Source organism: Uloborus diversus, chromosome 3, assembly GCF_026930045.1.
Source record: "Uloborus diversus isolate 005 chromosome 3, Udiv.v.3.1, whole genome shotgun sequence".
Taxonomy (NCBI): Eukaryota; Metazoa; Arthropoda; class Arachnida; order Araneae; family Uloboridae; genus Uloborus; species Uloborus diversus.
The window spans coordinates 155,448,941-155,472,917 of record NC_072733.1 but is presented as its reverse complement, the minus strand read 5'-3'; the positions used below and the strand labels follow the sequence as shown (position 1 = coordinate 155,472,917).

The 23,977-nt window shown below is 32.5% G+C and overlaps 1 protein-coding gene across 1 annotated transcript in view; it reads left to right on the top strand.

Annotated features, from left to right (window-relative positions):
- The first annotated feature begins 1,448 nt into the window (after nt 1–1,448).
- LOC129218525 (putative uncharacterized protein DDB_G0271982) overlaps nt 1,449–23,977 on the top strand; it is a 39,005-nt gene continuing 16,476 nt past the window's right edge. The window contains exons 1-4 of the mRNA XM_054852814.1: nt 1,449–1,560; nt 5,172–5,395; nt 5,502–5,673; nt 18,662–18,886. Of these exons, the coding sequence (XP_054708789.1) occupies nt 5,380–5,395; nt 5,502–5,673; nt 18,662–18,886 (413 nt within the window). The 5' untranslated portion in view covers nt 1,449–1,560; nt 5,172–5,379. The remainder of the gene's footprint in view (nt 1,561–5,171; nt 5,396–5,501; nt 5,674–18,661; nt 18,887–23,977) is intronic.

Here is a 23,977-nt window from a genome sequence, read left to right as displayed (position 1 = left end):
TAAGTCAAGTATTACGCAAAACGAAGAAACTTTCATTTTTTTAAATTAAATTGCGAGTACTATTAATATCTTTATATGAATTTCCGATCAGATGTCAGCTTTAAGAAAATATTCTCAGACTAGAAAACTATCTTGAAGAATAACAGAAATAATTAAAGAATGAAATTTAATTCTCGAGTTTGAAGTGAAAATAATACAAATAAATAAATGGATAAAACACCTTGCAAACGTGCTGATTTCATACTGTCATGTCAATGTATCCTGATATTTTCCTGTCATATCAATACGTATGCAATATTACAAAAGCAAGATCATCTTGCCTAGACCTTGATTTCATGCTGTCATGACAACATCTTGATATTATCCTGTCATATCAATACGTATGCAAGATTAAAAAAGCAAGATCATCTTGCCTAGACCTTGATTTCATGCTGTCATGACAACATCTTGATATTATCCTGTCATATCAATACGTATGCAATGTTACAAAAGCAGCCTACCTTGATATTTTCCTGATATTATGCTGCATACACCTTGTCAGTCAATATTGTGGCAGCCTGCTGACAGCATAAAGGGAGTAACATAACAACATTGAGGCAGTATTAATGCAAGATGATTTTTCTTGCATGTCAACCTTTATGCAATACTGAGGCAAGATATTTTGCTTACTGGGTACATATGTATATGTGCACATATATATGTGTTTGTGTCTGTGTGTGCTTGGGCAGAGTGCGAAACCGGGCCCCTCCCGAAGAAAAATTTTGGATACGGCCTTACTTCCTTCTTTCACATTTTTGCCTATAAGCCCCCCCCCCCCCTTCTTTTTCCCCCAAGATATGTTCGAATAAAATAACTGGTTGCACCAGTCGGATGATTTGATGACGTCAGTGGTTATTGCCGTGAGTGTCCGTAGGATATGCTTTCATTAGTTTTTATTAACCGGTAGCTCTATTAGAATATGATGAATCATCGTTCATCCGTTAACCGGTTGATACATTTGAAAATACTTCTAAATACACCTGAAATAATTGCGAAGTGGTTCGGAGGTAAAAACTTTGTCTTCTAAGCCGGAAGTCATGGGTTCGACTCCCGCCCGTGCCCTGCGTGTTATAACGTTCTCTCGTGTTGTAAATCTTTTCTTTGTGTGTCCGGAGGCATGGCGTCTTTTTAAGCAGTCCTCTATGTATGTGAAGCTTTTTAGCTTCTGTATAAATAAACTGAAAAAAAAACGAAGTGAAAAGGCTGCGTCCTTAAAACATAAATACTTTACTCTCAGAAATCTTGCCCCTGAATTATTCTATTGCTGATTTTTTTCATTTACGTTAAGTTAAAAGCATTAAAGAATACTATTTATAAAATCAGAAAGCAGTTTGAAATACTTTTTGACACGGAGGTCCAATATTTTTATGCATAATTTTTTTGGTGTGAACAAGAAAGATAACTAATATGTTACTATTTTGTGGCAACAGTAAAACATATAAAAATCAAAAGTACTTTCCCTTTAAAATTTTTGAAGGGTTATGAAGACCAAATTAAAGACATGATATTCATTTCTTTGAGGTACTTTTTATATTTTTTGACATGCATTTTATTATCTGTGCTTGTTATTTTGTATTGCTGTCATAAGCATCCTTGCTGTAAGAAGACGACAGTATTCTGTAACGGAAGACACCGTTTTTGTCGTCTGCCTCAGCCAAGGGAAACATTTTTTGCTGAGGAGTATTTCAAAAAAGTGTTTTTCAATTCTGAATTTTCTTTAAATGTAGAAAAAAAAAATGTTGGTTGCTGTGCAAATGTACTCGGATGTATGTAATGCACATATTAGTTTTTAGGTTAAAATAACTGATTGAACTTTTTCATATTGTGTATGAAAAGCAATGAATCGTAGGGCATTTTATGTATCGCTGGTGTGCCTATGTTTAACTTGTTAATTGATTAGTTTTAAAAATTTCCGGAATATTAACTGCCTTGCTTAATTAAAGAAATTAACCTTGCATTAATGATTTAACAGAATATTTATTTGGAATTGAACAAAACGTGTTTGCTTTTCACTGTTTATGTGTGTTAACTTTTTGCTCACTCAATTGCAACGTAATAATTTTATTTTATTGTACATCAGCATTTACTGTAAAAAAATTCACCCTTTTCATTTGATAAACAATTAAAAATGTATATTGTTTCTTCCTTAGCCTAGATAAGGTGGAATCTGGGCACGCTGGTCTGCTTTTCAATTTTTAATTTTTTTATCTCATCAAAAAAATAAATGAGCAGTTAATTTTCTACGATGAATGTCATTGAATATCTCGCATGACACCAGATTTTTTTTCTTTTTGGAAAATGTTCAAATCATTAACTTTTTTATGTTAATGTTTTAAGAGAACAATGAAATGGACCAACATGCCCTGTGCCAGGGTTATGTTGGTCCGCATTATAAAAACAACTTCTGTTACAATTTTTGAACCTATGGTTACTGCCAGAAAAGACGGTAGTCGCAGCGCTTAGATAATGTTCTAAAAAGAAAAAAATAAAGGGTAAGAAACATGTTCACATGAAAATAAATGTGTGCTTTTGTATACTGGTATATGAAAAGAGATTCTTTTTGGGAAAGTGATTTTCCATTATCATTGAATATCTCGCATTGATCATTGAATCGAATTATCGATCATTGAATATCTCGCATGACACCAGATTTTTTTTCTTTTTGGAAAATGTTCAAATCATTAACTTTTTTATGTTAATGTTTTAAGAGAACAATGAAATGGACCAACATGCCCTGTGCCAGGGTTATGTTGGTCCGCATTATAAAAACAACTTCTGTTACAATTTTTTAACCTATGGTTACTGCCAGAAAAGACGGTAGTCGCAGCGCTTAGATAATGTTCTAAAAAGAAAAAAATGAAGGGTAAGAAACATGTTCACATGAAAATAAATGTGTGCTTTTGTATACTGGTATATGAAAAGATTCTTTTTGGGAAAGTGATTTTCCATTAAGGTTTGTTTTCACAATTACGGTAGTGTTTCTTTTGCATTGAACTTATATCAATAGAAAGTTGCTTTTGAAGTTTTTGTAACAATTTTATAGGCTCGGTGATCTCTAGATTCCATGATATCAACTTTGAAGAAAATTCATGAATCTAGTATTCGGTATTTCTCACACTTTTGGGGTGTTCACTTACGCTCAAAACCAGGGATCCCTATGCCCGTGACCTCGATCGTATTTGATGTGCTTGCCCCTATGTGACGTTGATAAAAATATTTTTGTTGAAAAAAAAGGAAGAAAAAAAATGCTGTGTGAAAGTTTTCTGATTTTTAATTATTAGCTACACAAAAGTAGAGATGTGTGTCTAACATTGATAAAAAGCCAAGATTGAAATATGAATGGTCTCTTTTTATTTTTGTGCCAAATTTTAGCTATCAAAATAGGCTACAGTTGTGATAAGATGAAACCTGAGCTTAAAACTTTATTTTTTTTGAAGTTCGCTAAAAAGAAGCAGTCTTGGTCCGCACGGAGTTTAGTTAGCTTGCCTTCATAGCTGTATTGCGAAAGTATTGTAAATTAAATTTATACCAACAATACTCCTCCTTAATCAGTCAACTTGCCAAGAAATGCTATTTTACTAGCAGGAATGTAATCATACTTTCTGATTATGTACCAATTCCAATGTCCAATAAAATGACAAAAATCGTATTGACTTTGAGATTTATATTTTTAGTAAATTTATACTTTGTGTGTGTTTTTTATTCTTTTTTGTACACAAGCATATTAACAATATGTTTCATAGGTGAGATGATATTACTCCATTGTTAATTGACCTTAAAAAATTGATAGTGCCCGCCTTTAAGCCTGTATGTTAGAGCATGCTTTTAGGCTAAAAAAGGTTGGGAACCTTTGCTCCAAAAAGCTTTGACTAATGACCATTCAATAAAAAAAAAATTGCATTAGAATATGTCAGTATTCATTTCTTTAGTTTTTAGCTGGAATAAAATATGAAGAATATTATATTTTTAAATGTTCTTATCAAGTTTCATTGGAGAAGTTTTGCCTTTGTGTAAGATGTCCCTTCAACAATTAAAATTTTGTACCAAGCTCTCAGCACATTAAACTTAGACTCCAAACAATACTTGTTCTATTTATAATGATCTGATGCAGTTGCATTAGTGAAAAATCATAGAATCTGACATAGGTAAGGTTTTCAATTAAAAACAAATAGCATAAATCTCTAAACTTCACAAGACAAAGAGAAAATCACTTCCAATGTGATATATGTCGCAACAACTAATTAATAATGATATTTTCATCTAAACTGTAAACATTTTTACATTTTGAAGAACATTTTAGGTTCAAATATAAAACATCAACATTGAAAAAACATTAACCGACACATCTATGTTTCAAAAATATCAATATCGATGTTGCACCACTAAGTTCAGTTGCTGCATCTCTTGGACTTGAACAAATTGTTTTATTATTTAATTGCAAATTGTTGACAAGGCATCAAAACTTTTTTTTCATCTAAATCTTTGAATAAGTTTCCGAAATTAAGTTATTTTTGAAACAAATATGCTACAATTATTCATTTCGAAACTGCTTTAAATTGCAAAAAAAAAAAATTTCTTAATTTGTTAGAAATATATAATGTAAGATTCATTATAATGTAAGAATAAGTATTCAATAGTGAATTTTTTATGAGTTTGCTAACAACCAATTTCCCAATTGGTTAGTTAACAACCAACCAACTTTATATCTATATACTAACTGCACATATAACTGCTTGTTTGGCATTTTAAATTAATTTTAAATAGTAATTTGCTAACAGTATAACTTTAAATTATTATTACATTAGATTTAGCAATATCTAAAATTTCAGAAACTTCTGTTATTGGTAAAGTTTGACATTCTTATAGTGTTAGAGAATAAAAATAAATTAATCAAATTAAAATATCATTAATTAAAAAAGTAAATAAAGTATAATGGAGAGCTTCAAAATGATAATTATTACTTAGAATCAACAATTATAATTTTATCAGTTTAAAGTTGATTATTAGTACATTTCAAATTTGATTTTGACCAAATTTCATTTTAAAAAATTGATTTTTAAATTTCTTAAAAAAAAATAAAGATTACGTACTGACAAAAAATTGTAATGTGTTTTTTTTTTTTTCTTTTCTAGCTCTGTAATTCAACACTCCTAGAGGGCAGCCAGTTTCACAAGCCCAGGGCGGCTTCACACACAAATACGTCTCTGAGCTTTTGTCAGATGCTTTTCCATCCACAAGAGCATCTCTTTTGTATTGAAAAAAGAGTTCCTTGTAACTCCGAAACACGTGTATGCAATTCTCTGCAAATTTGTGCAATTTAATGTTGTAATAATTTTTTTTATGTTTTCGCACAAAGGTATTTCTTTATTTCTTATAAATTGATTAAGTTGTTATTCTATTCATTGATCATTAAAAATATATAATGTTACAATAAATTTTACTGATTGAATTTTTCCTCCCAGATACAATGTCTTCAACATATTTGCCTGTTGAAACTATATTAAAAGTAGATGATAATGAAATTTTAATTGCTGAAAATCCAAAGGATGAAAAGTCACCATCGGGAAACTATGTTTCCATTGGCACTCAGTGTGATTGGAAAGTTGAAATTACAGATCCTAAGTCTTATAATATGTGAGTATAATCGGATATTGTTTCTAGTAAAATTTTTTTTTAATTCTTGTGCTAAATTTCTACTTAGCTCCCTATGAGTGCTAATCAGAATGAGTCCTGTTATTAAAAAAGCAATTAAAATATTGGAGCTTACTTAACTCTCCTATCAGCAAGTCTGTTTATACTCGACCTAGTCTATGGAAATTAACATTGTGCTTGGTCCTGCTGTTAAGAGGGTTAATGCTCCAATTTTTTTTTCCTTCATTTTTCAGCATAAAATTTGGCAGTTATGTACTCTAAGTGAAACTTGCAAAATTAATACAGATTAACTCACTAATTAGGATTACTTACTAATACTTACATTGGTAGCAGAAACAATGGCATGAGTGTAAGCATCCAAGTTTGTTTGTATTACTGCCGAAAATTGTACCCTTTAATGGTTCTAGAAGGCATTAATTTGTTTGCTATTTGATTTTTTAATTGTATATTTGAGGCAATGAGAAGCAAAGGAATGTAAGTGCCAGAATTAAAAATTTGGAGAAACCAGTACAAATGGTAGGTGAACCTCTCCTCTCTCCTGGAACAAGAAATAGTACTGGTAGCCCTAGTAGGTGCTGCTGTACACCATGATTTAGAAAAAAAATCAATGAAAACCTACCTAGGACGTTATCTTTAAACACGTTTTACTCAAAACTAGGAAATTACAACTTACATCCATTTGCTTCTCACTGACTCATTTGCAGTTAAAAATATCAGAGGATGATTTCAATGCTCCTTAAAACCGTTTTACCGCGGAACTATTGACGGATGATCAAATTTGAGTAAATTTTTGAAATTATGTCTATTTATGTCTAGTAAATACAGAAATAAAATAAAATTTCCAGAAATTCTTTTTTTACTATGTTTTTCAGTGTGTTCCATTTTTGGAACATTGGTGCTTTGTATGAAGTTTTTTTTTTTTCAGGGAATTTTTTTAAACTAAGAGGTTTTGAATGCGGTTTTTATCTTAGCATACTTTATTGCGGAAAAAATAGTATTTTAAATTGCATTTATGTACATATCAGAATTCAGAAAATCCAATACAGAAATATCTAATGCCCATGATATGAAAGGAAGCATTGCTGGTGAAGTCGTTTGTCGCAATGAAAACATTTCTTAGTCGTATTTTTTTTGCACACCGCACAACGTGCTTGGGATGCAGATACAATATAATGTCCGTCAGACATTCTTGATTGTTTATGTAAATGACAACAAGGCCCTGGGTGACTTTCCACTCGTACTTTTCTTCTTAGGAGGTGAGTTTTAGTGGCGGATCCACAGGGGGGGGGGGCGATTGGGGCGATCGCCCCCCCCCCCAACAGACTTCGTGGTTTTTTTTTCTTTTTACTATTAGGTTCCATACCAAAATAAATCGTTTTTGTTTGAACACTTTCTGAAGAATAATCTAATTTTTTTCAAATTCAAAATTTATACATTAAATTTTTTTCATTTATGCTCAAAATTTAAATGATAAATGTTAAAAATTGAAAGCGTATTTCCTTCTCAGCGTTTGTTTTATATCGTTCGAAGGTGTAATCATTCCTGCATATTTATAACTGGTGCCATACATACGTTTTATTTTTGCTCCAGGGGGGGGGGGTATTACATATTCAGGGTTCGTACGCCCTTGAAAAACCTTGAAAAGTGCTTGAAAAAAAAAGTTCATTTTCAAGTGCTTGAAAACCTTGAAAAAGTTTTAAAACCTTGAAAAAGTTTCTTAGTGCTTATATTCTCTCAAAAATCAACGAATTGTGCTTAGAAGTTTTAAAAAAAGTATTTCACCACTGCAATTTTCTGAACATGTGCTCAGTATGCAACATCGCGAAAAATTGCTTCCGTGTTTGGGATTTCGATCCTTTTGCATCTTGTAAATATTTTGATGTTTTTTACAACCGAAAGATATTTTGACATATGGTAGCTTAGATTAGTTTATTTTTTGTTTAATTTCATTAATTAACAAAGAAATTAATTTGGAAACCATGACAACATTGAACTTACTCGAGTTTCGCGGAAAATTGCTCTTGTGTTTGAAATTTCAATCTTTTTGCATCTTGCAAATATTTAAATATTTTGGCTAATCAAATGTTAGTTTCGCATATGCTACCTTAGATTAGTATATTTTTTGTTTAATTTTAATAAAAAACAAATAAATTTATTTCATGGGAAACATGCCACGTCGAACAAACTCAGACTTTGCGAAAAATTGCTTCTCGTGTTTGAAATTTCAATCTTTTTGCATCTTGCAAATATTTAAATATATTCACTAATCGGATGTTATTTTCATATTTGCTACCGTAGATTAGCATATTTTCTGTTAAATTTCAGTAAAATATAAGTTTATTTTATGGGAAACATGACAACATTAAACTTAATTCGCGAAAATTTGCTTCCCTTGTTTGAGATTTCAATCCTTTTGCATTTTGTAAATATTTTATATTTTTGGCAATTAGTAGTTATTTTGACACTGCTACATCAGATTAGCTTATTTTATTTTAATAACTAAAGAGTTAAAGAATTTATTACCTTGGTCTTGTTTAATTATTTGCTTATTTATTTTTGCAATTTTGAATGATTATCTTTACCTAATTTTTGGTCATAACAGATTTTTTAAAAAAAAATTTAAATTTCAGCAGTTGAGCGCCTAACAAATTAACTTAAAGTTTGTATTTTAAATATAAAGTTGATTTATACAATTTTATTTATAAGTACATCATTTTTTATGTCTGCTAAAATAAATAAGGTGTATAACAGGGGTGGTTGTGTTATGATTATTCACTTGAAATCCAGTAGTGTTCGTTTTTATGTTTTTACTTCCCTATATCTCCAATTTTCCCCTTTTCCTCAAATGTTCAAAATTACTACTTTATTAAGGTTGTGGGTACTTGGAGCTTACTGAAAGAGGCTTTAATCAGCAAAGGGGTAGATAGCTTAAGGAGGGTCATTCATCTTCATTTGGATCTAATAAATTGACCAGTACCAGCCTAGCTAGGCCCAGTACCTGTTGCTGGTTATGAACACGCACTGGGCATTGTATTTCTATGCAGAATGTTTTGACTTAATAAACTATTTTATGAATTGTATGCATAGCAAAAGTTATTGTTGTACATATGTATATTCAAGTAATAGGGGTCTTAGTTTTAAAAATTATTCCCCCCCCCCCTCGCCCCATTTTGCTCTTTGAAACTTTCAGGTAATTTTTTATGAACTCACAAATCAAAATTACACCTGAATATTATTGCCTTTCTAAATTTAAATTCTAATTTCAACAATAACCCATTTTTTCCCAAAATAAAACTACTTTTGTCATAATATATGTCAACTTATTGTGAACCTTTTCAATTTCGAAATATGGCTCTATAAATCTGAACTTGCACATTTATTGTCTATTGCAAGTTAATCAATGAAAGCTGAATAGGCTCAAGTTTGCATTTAGAGTATTTATCACTGCTTAAACTGCTTTTGTATATTTTGAGGTGTAGAGACTGGACTGTAGACTTTCATAAACTTTTCTTACTTCCTAACTTTTAAATTTACTCGAGGACAGTTGAAATGCCTTATTGGCTGAACAGCTAATAAATACATACGAATAATTGATTTGCATACTTATAAATGATTTGCAAACCTAATATTTTTAGAACTTAATAGTGCAAACTGAAATAACTTTCTGGGTAGTGTTTTTGTCCTAACCACCCTTATATTGTAATAAACCACTGTATAGATATTGGAAATAAATGTTGAAACCAGGGGGGGGGGAGGAGTGACTTCAAAAACTCCTCTCTGGCAATGCCATTGAACATGGGTATTTTAGTTTCTTCCCATAAAAGTTAAAAGCACTTATGAAAGGTTTTTTTTTTTAAAGTATTAATTTGCTTATTCTAGAAAATATACAAACCTCTGACTGCTGCAACCTTTGAAAAACCTCAAAATCAAACCTCTTGGTATCTGCTTCTCTTTATGACCAAACTTTTCAAACATTTTCAGAAAAATTTTCAACGCAGTAGATCTTTCATCAAAGTGCCTCTCGTTGTAGAAAAAGCAATTTTGTTTTCCTATACTTTTTTGTATTATTGCCTTATTTCTATGTGTTTGTAGTAAATGAAATCTGCATACAATATTTTTAGTACAAATTTATGATATTGCCTTGAAAACAAAATTTTTTACCTTGAAAAGTACTTGAAAAGTGCTTGAATTTTTTTCTGCCTAAAGGGTATGAACCCTGATATTCCCTTAATTTGCGGTTTTTTAGTTGATTGATATGAAAATACGGGTTTTTTTTTCTCCTTTATCTATTTGATAAATTTAATTATTTTATATATAAATGTGAGTTGATGAAGTCAGTAGCATTGCTACGGTGGCGCGGATGGGTTTGCCCCAGGTGGCACCTGAAATTGATCTTCAACTTTTTTTGAAAAATTTAAATGCTTCAATTCTAAAACAAATTCCCCAACATTTCAATTTATATTAAAAATTATTTTGCAGGGCGGGGGCTAAGCCGGGTGACACCCCCTAGAGTGTGTCACTAAAATGAATATGAGAAATTTCGATATTTCAATTCTGAACTGTATTTCCAACATGAAAAAAAAAAAATTTTTTTTCTATCAAACATATTGGTCTCACTAGAAGGGCATTTGAGGCGGCTGGTACTCATATGGAGTGGGGCGGGGGGGGGGGGGGCGGAGACACCCAAAACGCATGTAAGAGATGATAATGTAAGTACCAACGGAAAAATGTAAATACCAACAGAGATTCGCATATGTTTTATAATCTCTCAAATGCATTGGTATCAATACGAGGGAAACGTTTATTTGGGATGATATCCCTCTCGGGGAGGGGGGGACACAATTTCGTTTTGTTTATGAATATTGTATGAACTTCGTTTCTTTCATTGAACATTGAATAAGGTTTTATTTCGCCTTCGGTTGATGGGGAGGGGTGAGGGGTGATAGCCCAGAGTACCACCCCGGTTGACATCCAAGTTTGCTACGCCACTGATTAAGTGTAATTTAACAATGCTGTAACAGAATATGGTTTTTTAACAGATCAATTTTTTTTTAATTGTTAAAAGATCTTTTCTGTCTCTTGTATTTCGCATTTCCTAGTAAAATCTTATTCAAACAAAAGTAAACTACACTTAAAATGTTTTATTTTGATCCTAAATTAATTTTAATACTGGTTAAATAGTGGAAAATTATGTTTTGTATAACGAAAATTAACCGCTTTATTTGCTTCTGGTTCTATCATATAAGCAATTTTTGTTACAAGATTTATTTCGATATATCTTTATTTAAACTTTTGTTTCGCGTTTTTTACTGCCGCTATTTGTAGTTATAGTGAACTTTGGTAGTTGCTTGTTTTCATTTTTTCTGCAATCATTAGACATTATTTTTATTCAAAAATGTATTACCGAGGAGATTCATAGAAATGCCTCATAAATCCATGTCATATCGATCTCTGAAAATCCCACGTTACATTAGAATGGTATTTTCTTTCATTCCATAATAGGATGAGAGAAAATATATAAAAAATGGCGATATAAGGGAATGTATTTCCTTTATTTGTAAGACTCAATTTAAAAGCTCATGAATGATCTTCGCAACGAAATAGCTTTTGTGCGTCCGATACTTCTGAGCGCATGTGAGAACGGATGGGATGGAATCATAGGCGGCTCGTGGGAGCAACTCTCCTTTTCAAAAACAAAGGGGCACTGCCCCTCCGTTTTTCTAACTTCAAAGTTATAGATCGACTGGAAAATGCTGGTGCTGATCGATTCACGTGTTTAAAGAAAGAAGAATTGACTTAATAAGGGTACTTTAAATGTTTGTCACGTTTTTTGATGAAGATTAAATTGGAGCTTTGAATCGAAAGAAGGAAGTCTACTGTTGATATTTGTCTCGAGATTTCAGGTCGTGTCCCTAGGTTTTTTTTTTTTTTTTTGAGACGATCATTTAATCAACAACAAAAATACCATAGCCCAATTTTATAAAATTTAAAATAAAATAATAAATAAATAAATAAGGGCGCTGCCCACATCCCCCCTCCCGTGACTTCTCTGACCCCTCCCCCCCCCAAATTTTTTATGGACCAATCGCCCCATGGATAAAATCGCCCCCCCCCCCCCAAAACAGGCCTCTGGATCCGCCACTGGGTGAGTTGTTATTTCTCTTCGGAACTCTAAATGCTTCATCTTGACTTCGTGTAACTCACAATGAAGTAACCAACTAGCTACAACTGAAATATTCAGAGCATTACTAAAAAGATTACACCACCATTTTTTACTCCTCAAATGAGGTCTGTAGCTCCCTAAAAGTTTATCCAAGACGTCCACACCCCCCATTCCTTCATTGTATCTCTGGATAAGATGAGGTTGTGGCACATCTATCTTGCATTTCTGCGCATTTGAGTAACGTTTTACAGATGCAAGTGGCTCATGTGTATAAAAATTAGATGCTACTGTAACCACTGCATTACCATTCCAGTTGCACATGTACACTGATCCATCAGATCGATAGTCAAAATTTCCTCGATCTTCCTTAGAAAGGGCTTTTTTGGATTTCAGTGGACAATGGCCAGTTCGGTTTTCACGAATTGTTCCTATTGCTCGTACACCTTTTTTTGATAGCTGAGAAATTAAGTCATATGATGTAAAAAAGTTATCAAAGTATACTTCATGCTTAGACGTGTCAGTCAAAACTGATAATAGATCATTTTTCAACTCTGGATCCTAATTGCACATCAGGGGATCCTTCTTTTTTACTTGAATAAATCTCCATGGAATATGGGTATCCACTTGAAGAGCACAGCATCCAAATTTTGAAGCCGAATCTTATTGATGTTCCTCTAATAAACATTTTACATGAATGCCGACCGTAGTAGGGAACCATAGATTCATCTATGCTCAATTTTTCATGAAATACACCAAATTGTTGAAGGTTTTTTCACAATTCTTCGTAAATAGAGTATACTTTTCCAAGTTTGTCATTTTGTTTTAATTCATGGTTGTCCATCAAATTAAGGTGGTTTCTTATTTTTCGAAAACGATTTTGAGGCATAACTGTTGGTACAATTGGCACAGATGTATCTTCTGCACTGCTCCAATACATATCTTCAGAGGGAACGGAATGGTACCCACTCAATAGCAGCAAACCAAAAAATTGTAGGATTTCATCTCTGTCAACAACTATTTTTCCTCACTGATATTGCCTGGTTCATCAGGGGATAATTGGCATTTATCTACATCTGAAAAATCCGAATCTGACAATGTCTCTAAATAAACCACAGCTTGTTCTACAGTAAGAAATCTTGTAGACATTTTTTAACATTTATGAACAGTTGGTATACGTCAAACAGAATTTCGTTTCGCTCCAAAACAAAGCTAGTGAATTATTGAACTGCATTTAAAATATGAAGAATAAAACGCTTACTAATATTATTTTTTATTATCACGTGACAATGCAGCTGTCCGAGCAGCTTCGGAGCCATATAGTCCGTCAAACAGTAGACTGTTATTATTTTCTTTGCTAACGGAAACGTCATATCCTTTCAAAATATAAACTTACTTGGTTTTGCCAACATCTGCATCAGAGTACATTCAAAATGAGAAAAAAAAAGAAACATATATTACGAAAAATGAAATTTCCCCTTTGAAGTCGAACGATTTACTTCTTGGAAATTTGACTCCCTAAAAGCGCCAATGTTCCAAAATTGGAACATGCTATTTTGAAGGGGTACACCTTTTGGAAATGTCATTGTACATTTCTACAAGCATTTTAAAATCATACATTGAAGTATTTTTCACAACTATAATAAATATCATCACATTTTCTGAAAAAGCCAATTTTTGGTAAATTTTATAAGAAAAAGTTGCAAAAAGCTAAAATAACACTCATCTTTGAAAAATCACAATAAATAATTGAAAATATATAAACAATCAAGCAGGAAATCAAAAAATACTTTGAAATAAGACTAAACTGTGTTTAAAAAAGCTTGTTTATTTTAATGTTATTTCTTGGGAAAAATTTTACTTAAATATGATGTTCCATTTTTGGAACATTGGCGGGTAAACGGTTTTAAAAGTACTTGGATATAACCAGAGATTGCTTTGGTACTAGAGTGCACTGGAACAACATTCTGGTGTTGCTTTTCTTGAGGAATAGTTGCTCTACTTAGCAAATTAACTGATATAGGAGTAGGAGGGAAAATTTTCATGTGAGTAAAACTGGCTGACCGGAAGGAAACAAAGGGTAGTTGTAAGGGGAAATTATTCTAAATGGAGTGAGGTTTTAAGTGGGGTTCCTCAAGGATCATTGTAAGGGCCTGTTTTGTTCATTATTTTTCTGAACGATATTCATAAAAATATTTCTGGGAACATGAATTGTTTTGCTGATGATGTCAAAGTTATGGGGACTGTAGAAGATGAAGAACAAGGAAATCAGCTGCAAGAGGATCAAGATCATATTACAGAGTGGGCTGATAAATGGAGTATGGCTGTTAATGTTGGGGAAATCTCAAGTCTACATTTAGGGCATGGAAATAAGTGTACAAGTTTTTATTTGCAAGGTTCAGTCATTAGTCAGGCAGAAAAAATTACTGATCTGGGAGTCTTTATAAGTCAGGATTTAAAGTTTAGTTAACAGTGTAGCATAGCTAGTAAAAAAGCCAATAAGATGCTTGGGTTTATCAATAGATCTATTTCAAACAAATCTAAAGAAGTTCTTTTGCCCTTATAAAGAAGTTTGGTAAGACCTCATTTGGAGTAAGCTGTTCAGTTTTGGTCTCCTTATCTTAAGAAAGATATTAATGTATTGGAAAGGGTTCAAAGGCGGGCTACAAGGCTAATAAATGGACTTTCTCATTTAGACTACGATTCCAGGCTCAGAATGCTAAAAATGTACAGTCTTGAGCAAAGAAGAAACAGAGGGGACATGATTCAGTTGTTTAAATTTATTAAAATGAAAGATGTTACGGGGCTAAAGTTTAGCACTTAAAACAGGACAAGGGGTCATTGTTTTAAGTTATTTAAGTCTCAGACTAACATGGATATTAGGAAAAATTATTATTTTAGCAGGGTAGTGGAACCTTGGAACAGCTTACTGGAAGAGGTGGTAATGAGCAAGGGAGTAGATAGTTTTAAGACTGCCACTGGTTTCCAATGGGGATTGTAAATTGACTAGGAACCAGCCTAGCTGGGCCCAGAGCCTGTTGCTAGTCATCACTTTTGTATTTGTGTAAATTCAATTGCATTGATTTTGAATTTTACACTAAGCATTCATTTTTTTTTCTTTTTTTTTCTTTGTCACTTGTCCAAAAATGTTCATGGAATTCGACAAAAGAAACTAAGGGCTAAGATCATACTTCTATAAAATAAATAATCAATCTTCAACCTTTTTGGCAACCTTTCTCTCTATATATTCTAAGCATGGAATTCTATGAGAATTTATAAGAATTCTATACTTAGAACCTCATCTTTCTTGCCTGCAGAAGCTTAGTGACATGACAAGAATTTTCTTTCATGGAGGAGAGATCATACTAATACTTGTAGCCAGGGCTTAATTTCTACCAACATAATACGAAAATTTGAAATTAAAATATTAAAAATTTGATGAAATATTTAAAGAACTCTATTTTTCACATCATGTACGAAAGATAGTAATTTATAATCTTCATAATTTAAGGCCTGAAATTCATAATAAAATTCTGCCTCAATATCTTAAATATTAAGAAGGATATCGGTGATCTAATGAGCCAAATTTCAATAATTCTTTGATAGACAAAAAATCGTAAGGGGTCACTTGCAAATTTGTAACTCTTGAATGAAATTGTTCAGTGTGGTTCATGATAAAAACAAATTATTTGAGAATAATCCCTCACAATTTGTCGCCTACTCAAGAATTATTGAAATTTGAATCGCTTGATCAGCGATATCTTTTTAAGTATTTAAGATAGAGCTGAAACTTGATTATCAGTTAGGGATCTACAAGGGTCTTTAATTATGAAAGTTATCAATTGCTATCTTTGCGGATGCACAGTAAAAAATTGTTCTAAACATTAATATTTCGTCAAATTTTTGATACTTAAATTTCCATTAAGTGTCACTTGTATGCTGTCAAATTTTCTGATAGTTTTGTAAAGGATGACAAAAAACTCAGCATGTTATGAGCCAAAAACCTGTATAATTGCAGGTTAATTTACAGGTATTATTATTTACAGGTATAAAAAAAATTGTATTTTTGAAAGAAATGCTTATATCTTCCTAAATTTAAGGGATATTTTCACCAAAATATAAAAATTAACTCCACATAGTAAAACTTATTTCTAAAATTTATAGCTTATTCCCAGCTATTTTTTTTATGAAAGATGATCAGAAACTTTTTTTTCTCAATTTGTTTTTAGTCCTCTAAATGCAGAGAGGATAAAATTTTTATTGGAAAATGACAGCTGGAGCGTACTTTTCATGTGCCAAATGTTACAGAAAAATTTGTCTCCTAATTTCTCAATAAATGCGTAAAAATGAATTTTTTTGAAAGTGTCCCAATACTTTTGTTGATCTAGTGTAGATCAGGCATACACAACTTTTTTGAGCCAAAACAACCAGAACACGTCAAACCAAGGGCCACTTTGAGTACCCCCCCCCCCACCTATAGCTTCATGCAAAATACATTCTTAACATATTTCCCTTGTCAGTAAAACTCTTTTAAAATACATATACTTTTTGTTCTGTTGGAAAAGAATCTGCAAATTTATAATAACACAGCTAATTACCTTGTTTCAATAGAGATAATGTAAAAAAGAATTGAAAAATATGATACAAAAATTAACAAAGTTGGTAAACAACAGGTAAGACAAATTAGATAACTTTGAATTTCTTTGATCAAGCACTGAATTCAATACATTGAAAATTAACAAAAATTGTTGATGGAAATTTAAACACATGAGTATTAACATATATACAAAATTTGTTGATTTGAAAAAGAAAATTGGAACTGTAAGAGATAAATGTGGCAAAAAAATTTATTGAGATGGTTGAGATTGAATTTTCGAAAAAACAATTTTTTTTAACAATGGGAGTAATATCAGTAGTTGCTATGTGTAAAACCGAAGTAAGGTTTTCGTCTGGTAACCTGTTTCTAGTTTTAGACTTATTTAAGTTCATTATTGAAAATGTTTGCTTGCAGATATACATACTGCCTAATATTGTGGCACAAGCAGCTGCATTTAATTTTAAAAGAGCAAACTCCTCTGGCAAAGAACTATAAAAGTCCATCAGTGACTTTTCTTTAAATTGGTTCCTAAAAAAAGTCGGAACAATGCAAGTCAATAAGTGCCATCTGCATAGTTTCTGGCTGGCTTTTAAACAAGCACAGCTTTTGTTTGAAAGCACAAATATTGTTCATTAGTTGAAAAATAAACAGGTTTTTCCCCTGCAATTTCACATTCAAATCATTTAAACGATGTGTGATGTCGGCAAGGAAAGCCAGGTCACACTGAAAGCTTGGTTCTTTTAACCATCTGGTTTCTTTCCCATTATTGTCTAAAAAATCCACAATTTCATCAAACAATGCAATGAATCGCTGCAATGCAGCTCCCCTACTAAGCCAATAACGCTGCTACACAGCAAACATGTTATCACACCTTTATTATTTATAAAACCATATTTTTCTGTCCAATCATAGTGGAATTTCAGATTCTTCCCGGAATCCCCTTTCATTTTTCCGCTCATTTTGTAAGCTTATGTACACAGAGTTCGACGCTATTAATTTTAAACAATAGGCTAAAGACAATGAAACACGAGGGGAAATAAGCTATTTTTGGCAAGAAGCAATACGGTTACAGTGAGCAAAAACACCAGGAAGAAGTAAAAGTTATAATCGAGAGGAGAGTGCTCGCTCGCACTCATTTATTGTGCGTATTAGTGCTGTTACCTGATTGGAGAAGAATCGTGTGCTGCTTAGTTGTGGCGAGTGGGCATTCAGATCATCGCTGAATGGTATGTGCGTCTCTCTGGATAGCTTCCTCTGTATTTCCAACGGATTTGCAGATCAAAGCAAAAAAGTGGAGCTTTTCTTAAAAAATTGACCACAAAGGACAAAATGTTCCAATATTTTTTTTTTATTTTTTTTCAAAAAAAAAAATTTTTTTTTCATTGTGGCCGCAGTTCACTTTGACGGGCTTTGCAGGCCACATTTGACCCGCAGGCCTTAGATTGTGCATACCTGGTGTAGATGAAGGCTATTTAGTATGCATGTAAACTAATTTTTAAAGCATCTTTCCCATTTCATTTGAGAACTCCAAAATGTGCATATTGAAAGCATTGATCGCTTCTTTGGGTGTCTAAAATCGTTAACCTTGTGCTTTATTTTTGATGTTTGGGAGTAAAAATAAGTCATTGGGTCCAAATCAGGGCTGTACGGAGGATGACTTACCAATTCGATGTTTTTGAAACCTGTATTTTGCAATTGTTACATTTTTGTGACAGATGATCTTGTAGAAAATTGTATATTGTTATTTAGATTACAAGCCTTTTTCAAACTAAAATGTTCTACTATTCATTTTAATATTTTAAAGAATTCATAAAATTTTGCAGAGCTTGTTTTCCATTTATTTTGTATAGTTAGCATGCAATAAAGTAAGTTTAAGCTCACAGATTTTTATGATAAATATCTGTCAAATGTATAATACACTGTTGTCAGACTGAGTTAAGAAGCTTTTAAAATTTTCATGTTTTTTTTTTAAATAAAAGTATAGCAACTATCAACACAAATAAAGCTAATTAAATGGAATGAGTTTACTTTTTTCATGACCTCCCTAGTTTGTCCTAAAATGGAACTTCCGAATTAACATTTTTTTCTTAATAACCCTACTTTTCATTTTAGATGCTTATAGGGAGCGAGGGGAATCCCATTGTATTTATTTCAACAGTTTGTACAAAATAAGCATATTCATATGTTTGATAGGATATAATTCTTTTTTATAGGTTATCTTCTGTGGAGAATGATTCAAAAATTAATCTATTTAGTACAGAATCCTTATCTGTACCAGAAAGGAGCACTAATGAGGTACCATTGGTTATTAGGAACTGGCCTCCCCACTCTGATCCTAATGCTTGTGGAGAACAGAAACTTATTGTTCCAGCTGCATTATCACAACAGTTTTCTTGCAATATTCAAGCTTTACCAGTTGATGAAAAGTTTTTTCTGCAGTAAGTTTACATAATAATTTGTATTTAAAACAATAGTCTAGTCAATGAGTGCTCAAAACAGGGGTGTTACGTGCATGGAATATGCAACAACTGTCGACTTCAGAGTATTGTTGGGGGTAGTTTGTAAGTAAACATACCCTGCCCCTAGGGGATGAGCTAAAGGTGGGAGGGAGGGGGGAACAAAATTTTGGGTTTTTCGAGAAAATGTCGGAAATGGAGGAAAAAATGCCTTTAAAATAAAAATTCAAGCTAAAGAAACTTCCTATGAAACTGTTTCTACACATATTTCTCAAATTTCCAATAATTTCCGGGTATATGTTCTGAAAATCATTGATTTTAGGAAAACTTCTCTCTTTTTGTCAAATATTTGGTCCTAGTGCTTCCCAGAGCCAGTAGCTATGAAAATTATCGATGACAAAGTTGTAGAGCTTTAAATTTCCTTCAATTTGATATGCTAGTTTATTATATTTTATTCAACCAATCAAAAGTTACAGAATTTCAAACAAGTACTTTCATGGCAAAAAGTGGAACACTTGCCATTCACAAATTTCAAACTGACTCAAAAGGATCACACTCTTCCTCTTTCCTCAATGAATTCCACAATCCTGATGGACAATGAAGAATTATTTGTGGATTACTATAAGAGAAATGTCACGCTTTTGGGGAAGGGGGGTTTCATGAAATTGACTTTGTGACAAGGGGAAAGGAAAGAGTAAGAAGTGTGACATCGAACATTTTTTAATATGAATTTGTTTATAAAAATTAGTTTATGAAAAGTGATTTGTGACAAATGGGAAGGGGGTCAAAAATGTTGAAAGAAAGTATAACATCATTTATAGACAGCCCCTTACCAAGAAATCGAAGATTTGCAGAACTACGTATATGCAGTATGAATTAACTCCATACCTATGGCATTATTTAACGAAAGTGAACTGAGGAAAATAATTTAAATTAAGGACATATTTTGAATACAAAAATACATACAAAGGTTAAGAAAAATAAAATGTAGATGTGTGTTACAAAAATTGCTCTCAGTGTAAAAAAACTTCAGTAAATACAAAAATATATATTAAGGCAAGAAATGTTTTTAACAAAAATTGATATGAAGGCTCTAAATTTTAGGAAGATTATATTGAAATTGATCATATTTGGTCAAAATTGTCAAATTGGTCAAATTGACATATTGAATCTTTACTTTAATAAGAAACAGCAAAATGTTACACGTTTCAATAATTGCTAAGGAAATTAAAACTATTAATATTTTAACGTAAAAGAAAGATTTACAACTCTATGAAGATTTACTGCATTAAGAATAAAGCCAATTGCAAATCTTACTTTAATAATGCTGAGACAATGACTTTTTTCCCCACTATTCTTTGTTTTAATTCTGTTTGTATTTTGCCAATTTCTCAAGTTCTCTGCCATTTGAAATAAATAAATAACTTTAATATTGTTTTTATAAAATTTTCAAAATTTGTAAATTGAATCGGATTTTTTTTCATTTCGTTTTTATTCATAGAAGACCAAGTCAGAACCTTTACAATGTGTTTGATTTTTAGTGCAGATGTTTTATTACCTGTATCGATTGGTTAATATATATAATAATATATTTACGTATATATTCATTCTTTCAAAGTATTGTAAACAAAAGAATATTTTACAGTAACTTTTTTTCCTGTAACAATTCCTGTAACTTGAACTAAGGCTGAACTTTCCCCCGGGGCCCTACCCAACTGGTAAACCACATCTGTGATAGGTACGGGGGACCCTGGGGTGTAGTAATGTAATGTATCAATTGGTTTATAGATAAAGTGGTTTTCAATTTCTCCTGTAGCTACTAATGTAAACACTTTTTATCTGTTAAAAATTAGCATTAAAATACTTGAATAAAATTATATATACAGGTTTTACATACAAAATTTTTTCTGATAAAGCTAGTCCACCGATTTAAAAGTGTATTTATACAAAATTCAAGAAATGTCGTACGCTTCAAGTTTCATGTTCAGTTTCTGTAAATTGTTCAAAACTGAAGGAAAATATGTTCTTATCCAAAAATGAAGCATGTAGGTTGGGAATGAGACCGTCATGGCAAAGGTCTTTCTTATAAATGATCGTTGAATTGTATTCTTTCAAAACTCATAACCACATTATAGACCAGGGTTTTCAAACTGGGTGCCGCGGCACCCTCAGGTGCTGAAGAAAGAGGTGAGATGCGCCGTGAAGTGTTCATGGTAGGTGAGTTTGCTACATAATGTCAAATAGACCAATAAGGCCATTCCCCCCTTTTTTGATGTAGCATAGTAAAAATTCGCTAGATCGTGACTTCATCGTTATCAGAAAGTCTAACTGATGATAAAGCGTTATCAACAAGCGGTCTTTAACCAGACTAAAGTGTAGCAAAAGTTATTACAGAAGATTGATGTAAAAAGAATCTGATATTATTTTTCTGCAGGTTTTGCTTCATGTGTACAAATATTCTTTATAGTTTTTGTAGCCTAATTTATGAAGTTAAAGAACTCACAAAGATAAAGGTTGCTGTGTATAGTCATTTTTTTCCTGTGATTTCATAACCTAGAAAAGTATATTGTTAGCCGTTAAGGCCGTGGTTTGCCTTCTGAACACTCCGGTGTCCTTATAATCTGACACTGGATAATCGAGCTGAGAATATGATCATCTGCTGCTCATATATACACGAATTGTGCCCATTAATGACAAAAAGAAAGAAAAACAGAAAATAACGAATTATCAGTGGTCCCAGATATGACGATTGATCTTTCTCCCTTCGATGGAAGTAAGCAAGGAATTTTTGGTAATGTTCTTGAGGTTATCAAATGTGATTTAGTATGTCTTGATATTAAAGACTTTGAATTAGTTTTAGTTTCAAAGTACTTTTTGACGTTATTGTCTTCAATTCTGCTTGAAGTAATCTTTGCTCAGAGTTTTCCTTATTAGGGTCTACGTTCATAATCTTGGAAACAGCAGGTAAACTGTGTTCCGAATAAAAGTGAAAGTTAACTAAATTTATTGTGAAATTGTTTTTATACATATGTCACATTTCCAGGTGTTTTTTATTTATGGCGTTCTTGAAAACCAATACTTTTCGAGAAAAAATATCTTGTTCTTTTTATCTCTGGACCCTGACATTTTTCTATGCCTTGAAAATCCACGGACTGAACACTTGAACTGCAGATTCAAACCTGATACAGTGAAACCTGTGTAAGTTGACCACTTGCGGTCACTACTTTAGTGGGCATCTTAAACAGGTGGTCACTTACAACGGTTGATTTATATGATAAAGGCTAATTCCGTGCCTGAAAAAAAGCGGTCAATTTAGACAGGTGGTCGACTTACAAGGGTGGTACTACTGTCACAGGTTCTACTGTACCAAAGAAATACAAAGCCTATGCCCATTCATCGCGACACCCAGCTGACAAGCAATCAAAAACTATGAAGTTCTAGCATGTACTCAATAATATGTGACGCTATAGCATGATAATAAAAATTTTAGTAATAGTAAAAAATAAGGTAAATGTAGCTGACCAACAGCACCTTTTTGTAATTATAGTTTTTATTACATTATTACTAATCATATTTTGAAAGTGTTTATATGGAATATAGACTGACAATAATTAGAAAATGAAAATATCATCTTTAAGGTGACATTTTGCTTTTATTCTAAGGTGGAAGGCTTATTTCACTAGCAGTGGAGAAATTGTTCTAAGAAATTGGTTATGTATTGATGTCATCGCCGTCCCCTACGTCCTGGATAAATATTTTGATTCCTTTGTTGCAAATGTCCTTTCAATGGAAGCTTCCGACAGAGTAGTTTAAAGATGATTTTCGACAAGTGACCTTCGGGTCACTTGTAGAAAAAAGCAATCTGTCAAAATCATCTTCAAGATTCCGTCAGGAGCAACGTCTGATTCCGAGTGTTTCGGCACAAGTTGGTCATTCCCACTTTCCCAAACCCTCAATCGGAACTTAACCATTAAGTTTGCTCGGAGCTTAACCATTAAGTTAAAAGCTACAGGTGTACCTGGTAGTACGCCAGAGTTGGAGATTACACTTGATGTTTGCAGCTACTTTGATAATTGATCTGTAACTGAACTTGTTGAGGGACTTTTCTGTGGCTAGTGCACCATACCGTGAGAGATACATATGACCCCAGCAGTCTCAATGGATTCAGGGGAAGAAGAACTGTTGGTATATACCTTAGATACATGTTGTATGATTTTAGATTTACGGTACATTTTGACAGCAGAATGTTGTGATCAGTTTGGAATTTGGCTATCAAGAAAACAACAAGGAGGACTTCCTCTCAAATGATATCTAGCAAAAAATTTTGCCATCTGATGATAGCCGTCTTTGCAATATTAACGTTAACATCGCCTAAGCTCGGAGCGTATTTGTCTCGTTTTTTAACAGCTTCATCATTAGCGGATTTGTCAGCTGATTATTATTATGAAAGTTTGGACAGAAACCTTGTTTAACCCTCGTTATAGTGCCTAGAAAGAGTAGTGTGCCGATCGACGGGGAAAAAGTGAGGTCAGATCTGAGGAAAAACCAGATGGCGCTATGCTCGAGGTGTACATTATGCTCCTCAATCAGACTCGTTTTAAATCAGCGATTGCATGCTCATTTCGCAGTTTAAGTCCCGTTTTTCGGATTGAACTTATTTCTGCGCAAAAGACAAATTCTGTAATAAGTGTTATTTGTTACATGGGTGTTCATTTATTTTTTGAAGAATATAAAATTACCTTATGCTAATTTATCTTCAATGAAAATAGTAGACTATAAGGGGCCATTCATTAAATATGTAAGGGTCCCAAGGGGGAGGGGGGTTGGAAAAGCCTCTATGTACCTATGGGGGGGGGGGTCAAACTCATTCTTACGTAAATTTTCCAAGTCTGTATTTCTCATTAGAAATTGCGCGGTCAACAAGTGATTTGGCAGAGATTATGTTCTATTTGCGTATGGAAGGTAAGAAACGCGTTAGGATAAGACGTTTTTTTATTTTTTTTACAAAGAATGAATAGTGTAAAATATAATAAAAGAGTCGCATTATGTATGGCATGTTTTATTTTTAATTAA